Consider the following 11,495-nt stretch of genomic DNA (forward strand, 5'->3'; position numbering starts at 1 on the left):
CGTTCATGCCTCAGGCTGAACATCCTGGCTGTTTCCATCCAGCCCAGTCCAGTGTCTCCACAAGTCCTGTCTCCTCGGCGGTGCGGTCCAGTCCTGGCTCCTGTTCTGGCCCCAGTTCCCACCCCTCAGTGCCCACCAGTCCGGACTCCGTCCCAGCAGCCTCTCAGTGCTCTAGTCCCAATCTCTAGTCCCAATCCCAAGGCCTGGCGAGGTCAACCGCACAGCGTAGTAACTTTAAAAGACCGACAGAACACAGTGATTAAGACATTTGACATGCACATTTTGTGGACGAAGGCTATCAGGCTGCCTTTCAGGTGAGGTGAAAAAATTAAGGCCTATCAAATCCAGGCTGTTACCTGACTCAAATTTTGATCTTTACAATGTCTTTATTTTGAATCAGTGTGAAGGTCAATTTTCTAGAGCTGCTCAACAAAATCTCAAAGTAATAATTCATTAAGAAGTAAAAAAAAAAAAAAGGGAGGGGGGGGCATTTTGGGCCAGTTTCCCCATGCATGTATTAAAACTAGTCCTCTCTATCGGTTTTTTTCGTAGCCTATAACAGGAGCGACATACAAAATGAAGCATATTAAAGCAAATAGTGCCTATGTAAATAGCAGTAGTCTAAGAAATGCATTTTCAGCCTCAACACTGGTCGATGATGATTCTTTCTGTGCTAGACTAGTTGCACTGCGTTCTATGTCTATGCTGATAACCATAGACATGCTGATAACAGTCTGAAGCAAGAGGTTTATGTAGCCCGTGACATCACTCGGCTACAACACGGAAGTTCCGCCTCGTACAGTTAGCTTCAATGGTGTGCCGACAGACAGGGAAATCACATCTGGAAAGAACGCGTCTATGGCTGAAAAATACTCCTCTACCACCCTCGCAAAATACCTTGATGGAGAATTCTGGGAAGTTAAGGATCAAATTAGGAGAGAAATCTCCATCTGTGAATTGTTTCAATCAAACAGGTAACAGCTTTTTAGGCTACATTCATTGGGTTTTCGTGACAAGCTGTAGCCAGCGAGCTGTTGCACCGTTGTTTCCCAATGTGAACTTCACCGATATTTATGTAAGCTAGGTGAGACTGTCCTTGGCCTTATACGTGCTTTAGTAACCTGTAATTGCCATATAGCCGAATTTGTAAAGTTGCTGTTTAAAACACTGCAGCGGTCTGTCGTTCCTTAATCTATTTTAGGTTAGGCTATGACAGATCGTGCCTAACTTTTTCACATAGCCTAAGACACGCTATTATCTTGATATCCTTCGTTGTCGGCAGAATAATGGACTACAGTAGGTTAGGCTACACTCAAACGTTTTTATGTGTTCAACAGTTACGACCTCACTCTGGACGAGACAAGAGACTTGACAGCCGAGAGACTCCACTACTTTCTAAAACTGCCACTGATACGAAGCCAGCTAATAGACCAGGTTGATAAAACCCCTCGCACAACAGTAATTGTAGGCTAAGTAACCTAGTTGATGCGCATGTGTTGGAAGCTTCTAATCCATGATGTTATTAAAATACAGGTGAAGGAAGATGGCCAGAGGGGCTTTCTGGCTAAAAGCCTGGGAATCACAGAGCTTCTGTGCTCTGCAGATATGGCAACTGGAGTAAAGGTAGGCCATCTTCTGACATTCGTAAAACACACCCCAGGCCTTAGAGTAGCCTATTTATTTGCATGATATTTTCATATGTAATGTTTTCATACAGTGTCAGTTGTCTGGTATGCTACTCTTAGTCTTATTGCACTCATGCCTTGTCATTTGCAGTTGGGTGTCGTTTGCGGGCTGTATGGCGGTGCTGTCACCAACCTCGGGAGCTCGGAGCAGAAGGAGCGGTGGTACCTGCCTGTGTCGGTATGGAAGGGTCCTGGTCAAATGCCATGGCGTTTCCATTTTCTATGCATTTACTGTATGCTGCTTTCTGTGTATTGAAATACAGTATATTGGGGAATGACTATGAGTATGAGACATGACTCTGGTGTTTGTGTGTGTGTGTGTGTGTGTGTGTGTGTGTGTGTGTGTGTGTGTGTGTGTGTCTGTGTCTGTATTTGAATTGGCTGTCAGGAGCTGAAGTTTACTGGGATGTTTGCCATGACAGAGAGAGGTCACGGGAGCAATGTCCGTGGAATCCTGACTGAAGCCCATTATCAACCTGCTACTCAGGTAATGGTTGGTTACTCTATTAAAGATCGAGTTCATGATCATGATGGTTGTTGGACTCAACAGCCAATAAAAAGACACCCACCCTCCCGTTCAGTAATGCAGGCAAGTTAGATAGATAGAGAGAGAGAGAGATAGATAGATAGATAGATATAGATAGATAGATATTGATCCCCAAGGGGAGGTTAGATCAGATTAAACTTTATTGTCATTGTACAGATGGAGATGGAAGGGAGTGAGATATTGGTGATGCGTTGGGCGGTTTTCACCACCCTCTGCAGTGCTTTTCAGTCATACTGTAGGCAATTGCCATACCGAACTGTGACGCAGTTGGTGAGGATGCTCTCGATGGTGCAGCGGTAGACGTTCATTAGGATCTGAGGAGGCAGGTGGACCTTCTTTAGTGTGTGCGTGCGTGTGTGTGTGTGTGTGTGTGTGTGTGTGTGTGTGTGTGTGTGTGTGTGTGTGTGTGTGTGTGTGTGTGTGTGTGTGTGTGTGTGTGTGTGTGTGTGTGTGTGTGTGTGTGTGTGTGTGTGTGTGTGTGTGTGTGGATCTGAGGAGACAGGTGGACCCTCTTTAGTGTGTGTGTGTGTGTGTGTGTGTCAGTGATGGAAATTAACTTTTTTGTCCACCTGCCACTGTGGCAGTTAGATTTTAAAATCTACCAGCCACTCAACATTTTTACCAGCCAAAATATATTCACCCGTTCCATAGGCTGCATTATTACTGCCAGGTAGAGATGTAACGGTATGAAGATTTAACCCCACGGTTATAGTGACCAAAATTATCACGGTTTTTGGTATTATCGCAGTATTGTGTTCAATAAGAAAGCACTGATAGGCCTACACAAGCTGAAATAGTTTTTAAAAAGTGTGACTGTTTTCATTAAATGACGTGAATGTTAAAAAAAAACTAAGAAGGTAAGGGAAATATTTCTGGCGTCATAGAAAAGATAAGTGTCTTGCAATGTAGGTAGGTTACCGTGTGTAGCCTATGGCATTGTGAGTTGTCCTTTTCCTCGGTCATGTTTAATTGGCTGGGTGCTTAACTTAGGGACCATGACTTGGAGTTAGGTAAATCTGTTATATACTGTATATCCAATGTATTTCCTACCTAAAAGTATTAACCGGTAGCCTCGTTGTAAATGTATACAATCAATGGTTGTTGTAGGCTATCTAGCTGCCACGTTAACTGGAAGAGTAGGCTAGGCTGACGCAATGATGAGAGCCAACATTCTAAGGCGCTCCGTTCCAGGATGTTTGTTGTGATCGTCATGTCCATTGATGTTGAGGATTATTGATACAAGGCGTGTGTTCTTATCTCTGCGGCGACTGCTAATATTCTGATTAAATAAACAACTTGAAGGTGAAGTAGTTGCTTACCCGCCACAGTGGCGGGTGTGTTGACATATTTCACCCGCCAGCGCGCAAAACTACACACATTTGGCGGGTGGCTAATTTCCATCCCTGGTGTGTGTGTGTGGATCTGTGGAGACAGGTGGACCTTCTTTAGTGTGTGTGTGTGTGTGTGTGTGTGTGTGTGTGTGTGTGTGTGTGTGTGTGTGTGTGTGTGTGTGTGTGTGTGTGTGTGTGTGTGTATGTGTATGTGTATGTGTGTGTGTGTGTGTGTGTGTGTGTGTGTGTGTGTGTGTGTATGGATCTGAGGAGACAGGTGGACCTTCTTTAGTCACCTCAGAAAGAAGAGACACTGGCGAGCCTTCTTGGTCAGGGTAGAGGTGTTGAGGGTCCAAGAGAGATCCTCAGAGATATACATGTGGACACTCAGAAATGTGAAGCTGGTGACACGCTCCACCTCAGTCCTGATACATACACAATCTTAATAACTTATTAATAACTTTGGAATCTGTATATGTAATGTAACAGGATCTTTGATTTTCATTAAGCCATTCACTTTATTGTAATGAGCCACGTTTGAGTTTTGTACTCTCTATTCTGTAGGAGTTCATCATCCACACACCATGTGACGATGCTCAGAAGATGTACATCGGCAATTCAATGAAGGGAAACTTTGCTGCAGTGTTTGCTCAGCTTACTGTGAATGGAGAGTCTCAAGGTAATCTCTTTTTCTATCTCTCCATTCTCTTTGTCTCTCTCTCCCTCTCTCCCACTCTCTCTTTTCTCTCTCAGTCACTCTCAGTCTCTCTTTCTCTCCTAGTCGCTCTCTGTTTCTCCTCCCTCTCTCTCTCTCTCTCTCTCTATTTCCTCTGGTCTGTTGTCCTGAGGATCTCTGTGTCTCGTAACGTTTCAGGCCCGCACTGTTTCGTGGTCCCCATCCGAGACGAGCACGGGACCATGCACCCTGGAGTCACCGCTATCGACATGAAGCACAAGGAAGGTGAGCTTTGCTCCCGTCGTCTTAGATTAGATTAGATTAGATTGAATAGACTAAACTTTCTCATTGTGCAGAGTGTAAGTATAGAGACAGAAAGCTGCTGTTTGGGTCTAGTCACAAGTGCAATAAAAAGCAGAATATAGACAGGCGGTCCAGTATAAACAGTATAAGACGTAGTGCCGTGTAGACAGTAGTATTCAGTTAAGTGATTCCTTCACTGAGGCAAAAATCGGGTTCAGGTAGCCCAGGTTGCCTAGCAGCATGAATGAAATCACTCAAGGCAGCATAGGTACACCCTAGGTACACCCAGGCTAATGGTTTACAGTAATAGGAATTCAGTGTAAATATAAATATCCGTATTAGCAGTAGGCTTATAATAATGTTGGGATTGGGTATTTCAATGAAAATGTACATACACTGCCATCTCTAACCTCTTACCAACCAAAGCTCCCTCACTATATTTGCCCTGATCTTGTTGTGATGAACATGTACCAAACATGTACACAGTCATAAGGCATTCATTAAAGTCATTTTTTTTCTTAAGTCACCAAGGTAAATTTGTGTAATGATTATGAAATTGTGCAATTGATATTTATACTGTATCATATAGTTGTATCCTGTGTTAGTTGGATTGATTTCATTATTATTATTATTTAGATATACTGTATCTGTTCCACATGTTTTGGGTGCAGTTTTAATATATATACCGGTATGTACTGTATATCTGTGTACAGGCCTTCATGGAGTTGACAATGGGATACTGATATTCAACAAAGTTAGGATACCAAGGGAAAACCTTCTTGACAAGTGAGTTTTAACATTTCACTGAGACTTTTATCAGAATCGTAAATTATGTGTGTTTGGCTTCTGAATGAAAGGACTAATATGTAATGTTCACTTTGTAGTAGTCACTTAGGGAAAAAAGTGTCTGCTAAATGTAATGTAATGTAATGTAATGGTGTCTGTGTGTTTGTCTTGGTTTAGGTTCGGCACAGTGTCTGAGGATGGAATGTACTCGTCTCCAATCAAGAGCAAGAGCAGCCGCTTCAACGCCATGCTGGCGGCTCTGACGCCCACGCGCCTCGGCCTCACTGTCCAGGCTATGGCAGCCATGAAGGTAAGGGCAAGGCTAGGACAACACATATTCCCATCACACTGTCCAGGCCATGGCAGCCATGAAGGTAAGGACGAGGCTAGGACAACACATATTCCCATCACACTGTCCAGGCCATGGCAGCCATGAAGGTGAGGGCAAGGCTTGGGCAACACATATTCCCATCACACTGTCCAGGCCATGGCAGCCATGAAGGTAAGGGCAAGACTTGGACAACACATATTCCCATCACACTGTCCAGGCCATGGCAGCCATGAAGGTAAGGTCAAGGCTAGGACAACACATATTCCCATCACACTGTCCAGGCCATGGCAGCCATGAAGGTAAGGGCAAGGCTAGGACAACACATATTCCCATCACACTGTCCAGGCCATGGCAGCCATGAAGGTGAGGGCAAGACTTGGACAACACATATTCCCATCACACTGTCTAGGCCATGGCAGCCATGAAGGTGAGGGCAAGGCTAGGACAACACATATTCCCATCACACTGTCCAGGCCATGGCAGCCATGAAGGTGAGGGCAAGGCTTGGGCAACACATATTCCCATCACACTGTCCAGGCCATGGCAGCCATGAAGGTAAGGGCAAGGCTTGGGCAACACATATTCCCGTCACACTGTCCAGGCCATGGCAGCCATGAAGGTGAGGGCAAGGCTTGGGCAACACATATTGCCATCACAATGTCCAGGCCAAGGCAGCCATGAAGGTGAGGGCAAGGCTTGGGCAACACATATTCCCATCACCTGGATGAATGCAGTTTGAATGAACTGCAAATTAGATTTGGGGAAGCCTGGGGTAAAACACTGACCACTGACCTACTCACTAGGTTAATAATAATAATAATAATAATAAAAATAATAATAGCTTAAATGTGTAGGATACCCAAGGTGGCTTGACAGACAAAGGGGTGGGTGGGGAATGGGATGGATAGGGAATGGGAGTCTGAGGCCAAAGGCCTCAGAGAGCAGGTGTGCTTTAAGGTGCGTAAATGATTGGAGAGGTATCTTGTTCTATAGACTGGGGCTGGAGCAAAGAGCTCTGTGCCCAACGGCCCGGAGTCTGGTGCGGTGAATGGTTAAGTATCTGTCTATCTATCTATCTAAGCCAAAGTCCAAGACAACTGACATATTTCCAGTGGACTATATGCTATGGAAGGCTGTTCAGCCAGCACATTTATTTCCAGTGGAAGGCTGTTCAGCCGGCACATTTATTTCTGGTGGTGCGTCAGTAATGGCATCTTCTGTTATATTCTGCTCCTATCGAGTTCGCTCTGACACTAGATATCTTGTTCATGCCAAACAGGGCAACTCTTTATTCAACTCTGACTCACACATAAATCATTCAGCATTTTAATAACATGCTCATTCACTAGGTGTTAACACCCAACCAGGTCCTTGTAAACAGGTATGCTAAAACAATGTAGGCGCTAAAACAATGTAGCCGATGGTCCTTCAGAAATGTTTGTGCTGGCTGAAAAGCTCTCCAGGAAGTGTGTGGCATATAGACAGCTGGAGTGCTGTGTCCCATTATAAGGTGACTGATTGAGCTCTCCTGGTATGATGCTATAGCAGGACTCTGCTGATAGAGGGCGCTGTGGCACCACCACTAACCACTGCTAGTATGACTCTCTACCTCTGCAGTAAAAATCTGAAAGACACTGTGACCATATATAGGAGAGAGACTGAATTGAGACACAGTTCTCCATAGAGGAGCCTCAAATAACTGCAGAGGCGCTCTGAGCTCTTCTGTAAAGATGTGGAGTAGGTTCAAGGCCCCTGCTATCACAGTGCTGAGGCAATAGAACATCGTGCCCTCAAAGAGATTCCACTGTGTGTGTGTCACATTAACCTTCCCTGACTCCCACCTGGGACAGCAAGCCCAAACGGTTTGATGTTTAGAGATGTGCAAACAAGGAGTTAGGTGTGAATGTTCATTTTCACTGCATTACTCTGTCTACAACTACTGCTTCTGAGATGCTGTATTTGAAGATACAACGTTTATTTGATTTGATTTGTGCATTTACTTGTCCTGCTCCTGTTCTACAGATCACTTTTCACATATTCATGAGATATTATATAACCATAATGAGAATACTGGAATATCAATCGCTAAAATTACAGTTAATTGAATTCATATACAGTATGGTTTAGTTTATGTCGCCTTGTTTTCTTTGGTTGCCATGAATACTTAAGTGCCATAGGTGAGTCATCGTGAGCCGATTTTTTATCTGTGAGAGAACCCACACATGACGATAAAAAATCTTTTTCGGCTGCCCTCAGAACACCCCACACACTACAGGAGTTCCAGTCACAAATATTGAACATGTTTAATATTTACGATTATTGTCATAAAGGCTATTGTCGGGAGAATTTTGACTCTTTAACACACCACACACTACAAGAGAATCATAAGATCTTCAGATTATTGGCCGTTTCCTGTCTTTGGTAGGAAATCGGGGGGAAATCGAGGCAAAATCAGCCCGATTATCTTTATGTGTGTACCCCCCTTTAGCAGGACACTGGTAAATAAAGCTGACAGAACTTCACAAGTAAAATAAAACAAAAAAAGTTTTCATTTTGTTTTGCATTTCTTGTAAATAAGGTGAACAAGAAAACGAGATGTTGAAGTTAACTGTTAACTATTTTTTGGCATGTTGTCATTTGGATCAATGCTAAACACTGTCTGAAAGATGAACCCTTGGTCTTAAAGCACACTGTGTGTGTGTGTGTGTGTGTGTGTGTGTGTGTGTGTGTGTGTGTGTGTGTGTGTGTGTGTGTGTGTGTGTGTGTGTGTGTGTGTGTGTGTGTGTGTGTGTGTGTGTGTGTGTGTGTGTGTGTGTGTGTGTGTGTGTGTGGTCTTAAAGCACATCACAAACTGAAAGCCTTTTGCTATGAGTACAAGTACCGTGCCTAACACACTAAACTCTCATGATATTGATTAGCTGTAGCTAATAATAATAGCACACTACACTACACACATCTATCTTCATGCATCACATTTGAATCTACTCCTGACACTCACTTAGGGTTTTGTGCACTTGTGTGTGAATTGCAAAAGGATTTGTATTCATTTAGATTTAACCCCATGCTGCTTAGATGATTTTTGTATTTCATGTTTACAATTGTTAGCACATATTTCTGTAGGTCATGTTTGCATTTGGCTTTGTGTCACCTAGTGTGTGTGTGTGTGTGTGTGTGTGTGTGTGTGTGTGTGTGTGTGTGTATGTGTGTATGTGTGTGTGTGTGTGTGTGTGTGTGTGTGTGTGTGTGTGTGTGTGTGTGTGTGTGTGTGTGTGTGTGTGTGTGTGTGTGTGTGTGTGTGTGTGTGTGTGTGTGCTGGCAGGCAGGCACGAGAGTGTGGCATGTGGGTGTGAATCTGTTTTTGGTGTTTGATGTCGTCTTTCCTTCTGTTGCAGTTGGGGCTCATCATTGCTGTACGCTACAGTCACAGGTACACACACACACACACACACACACACACACACACACACACACACACACACACAGTCACAGGTACAGTGCCTGAGTTCCTCTCTACGCTACAGTCACAGGTACAGTGCCTGAAGAATCCCAATGATACCTGCTCTAGAACCACCAACGTTTGAGTGGACTGCTACCACTGACTGTAATGTTAGGTCTTCAGGTGTAATCAAGCCTAATATTAGTCAAGGTGTAGTGAGGGTTAGATAGATAGACAGATACTTTATTGACACCCAAGGGGGAAATTCAAAGGGGTTAGCAAACGACCCCCCCCCCCCCAATCTGTTTTTCAAGCCAAAGAATTTAGCTACAGTAATTTCCTGTTTATTAGCCGCATTGTACTGTATAAGCCGCAGGACAGTGTTTTATGCTATGTTAAAAAAAACATATTAATTCCCCTGTGTATTAACCCCACAGCTGAAGAAAGTTTGCAAAATCAATGTATAAGCTGCGGCTAATAGTTTGGGAATTATGGTAATCAAGCCTGATATTAGTCAAGGTGTAGTGAGGGTTAACAAACTCACCGAGTGGTTACTGGTCTTCAACGATCTTCTATAGCAAGTTTTGCAGCGAAATTCAACTTTCTGTTCTGTTACATTAGTCATACACGGTTGTGAGGTATCTGAATCCCTGATAAAAGATGACAGAAGCTGTATTTTGCAGCAAAACTTGCTATAGATGATCATTGAAGACCAGTAACCACTCGGTGAGTTGCACATTTTTAAAAACAAACGGTTAGGGGTGTTTTAAGGACAGAATCATCCTGGCCCTTAGCAAGCAATGCTGAAGCTATACAGAGAACATTCTAAAGCAGTCAAATTGCAGCAACAGGATCAATCTTCAAGATTTCAGTGTCAAACGCTCGTTTGCATCCTAGGCAATACAGAAAACAGGCTTAAAGTGTAAAACACCGAACTATTCCTTTAAGTTGAAATAGTTGCCAAGTCCCCCTTTAAACTTGAAATAGCATGAATTTGTTCCAGATAGAAGCACATAGTCAGCGCCATTCTATACACATAGGAAGGTTTCTCTAACTCTGTTTATGGACATACATGCACACGCTATGCCTCACAGAGGATTGCCCTGAGATTGCTAATAGTATGTGAATACATTTATGATTAAGTCAGTAACTGTGTTTTAAGTAGACATTGTCCAGAGTGCAGGCAGTTGCAATTATATAAATAGTGTATCAGTCATGTCAGTGGGGGATGATGCACACCTGTGTGTGTTTATGCAACAAGAACATCAGTGACCAAAAAAAGCAAGAGCCAAATCATTTGAGATTCAACCCCCAAAACAATACGTGGCTCTGACGCTCAACGCTCACCGCAGAGAACATCCCGTGCAGAGGGAGTTTCTGCTCAGAGTGGGTGTGTGTGCGTGTGTGTGTGTGTGCGTGTGTGTGTGTGTGTGTGTGTGTGTGTACGTGTGTGTGTGTGTGTGTGTGTACGTGTGTGTGTGTGTGTGTGTGTGTGTGTGTGTGTGTGTGTGTGTGTACGTGTGTGTGTACGTGTGTGTGTGTGTGTGTGTGTGTGTGTGTACGTGTGTGTGTGTGTGTGTGTGTGTGTGTGTGTGTGTGTGTGTGTTCCCCACTCTGTTTTCGAGCTCCTCTCCTCTCTTCTGGCGTGCCGGTGCTGTTGCTGGTGCTGCTGTCTCCTCACATGTGGTCGCCCCCGTCTCAGACAGGCGTAGGCCTGAGGAGGGGGTGGAGTGCGTGGGCAGGGGATTGTCTAAGCGCCTGGCATCCCCGTAGAGCACCAGAAAAGACAGAGAGAGAGAGAGAGAGAGAGAGAGAGAGAGAGAGAGAGAGAAGACAAAAAGAGAGAGACATTTAGTGCTGAGGAAAGGAGATCTCTGCACCTCGGAATCCTCACACTACGCCCACTCAATTCTCCCCAGAGGCCTTCCACCGACACACGTAAAGAAAGAGGCAGCTGTACATAGGGTAGGGTGTATGTACTCATAGTGCACACACACACACGCACACTCGCTACCCGCACACACATACACTCGCTACATGCACACACACACACACAGAGTACATATCACACACACACATACACACATACACACACTCGTTACATGCACACTCACACACACAGACAGAGCATGCATTACACACACACACATACAGTAATTAACAGTAAGTATAAGTATATATACTTTTTTGATTGTGAGGGAAATTAAGTCTCTGCATTCATCCCAATTCGTGAATTAGTGAACACACACAGCACACAGTGAATACACAGTGAGGTGAAGCACACACTAACCAGAGCAGTGAGCTGCCTGCCCAACAGCGGCGCTCGGGGAGCAGTGAGGGGTTAGGTGCCTTACAAGGGCACTTCAGCCATGGACTGGTCGGGGATCGAACCGGCAACCC

The 11,495-nt window shown here is 44.3% G+C and overlaps 1 protein-coding gene across 1 annotated transcript in view; it reads left to right on the forward strand.

The window, feature by feature from the left end:
• Nucleotides 1-823: 823 nt before the first annotated feature.
• The window catches only part of acoxl (acyl-CoA oxidase-like), a 38,332-nt gene continuing 27,660 nt past the window's right edge, over nucleotides 824-11,495 (forward strand). The window contains exons 1-10 of the mRNA XM_062519359.1: nucleotides 824-974; nucleotides 1,338-1,434; nucleotides 1,534-1,623; nucleotides 1,777-1,863; nucleotides 2,074-2,172; nucleotides 4,128-4,242; nucleotides 4,438-4,524; nucleotides 5,256-5,328; nucleotides 5,506-5,638; nucleotides 9,052-9,086. Of these exons, the coding sequence (XP_062375343.1) occupies nucleotides 859-974; nucleotides 1,338-1,434; nucleotides 1,534-1,623; nucleotides 1,777-1,863; nucleotides 2,074-2,172; nucleotides 4,128-4,242; nucleotides 4,438-4,524; nucleotides 5,256-5,328; nucleotides 5,506-5,638; nucleotides 9,052-9,086 (932 nt within the window). The 5' untranslated portion in view covers nucleotides 824-858. The remainder of the gene's footprint in view (nucleotides 975-1,337; nucleotides 1,435-1,533; nucleotides 1,624-1,776; nucleotides 1,864-2,073; nucleotides 2,173-4,127; nucleotides 4,243-4,437; nucleotides 4,525-5,255; nucleotides 5,329-5,505; nucleotides 5,639-9,051; nucleotides 9,087-11,495) is intronic.

This window comes from Sardina pilchardus, chromosome 18 (assembly GCF_963854185.1).
Source record: "Sardina pilchardus chromosome 18, fSarPil1.1, whole genome shotgun sequence".
Lineage (NCBI taxonomy): Eukaryota > Metazoa > Chordata > Actinopteri > Clupeiformes > Clupeidae > Sardina > Sardina pilchardus.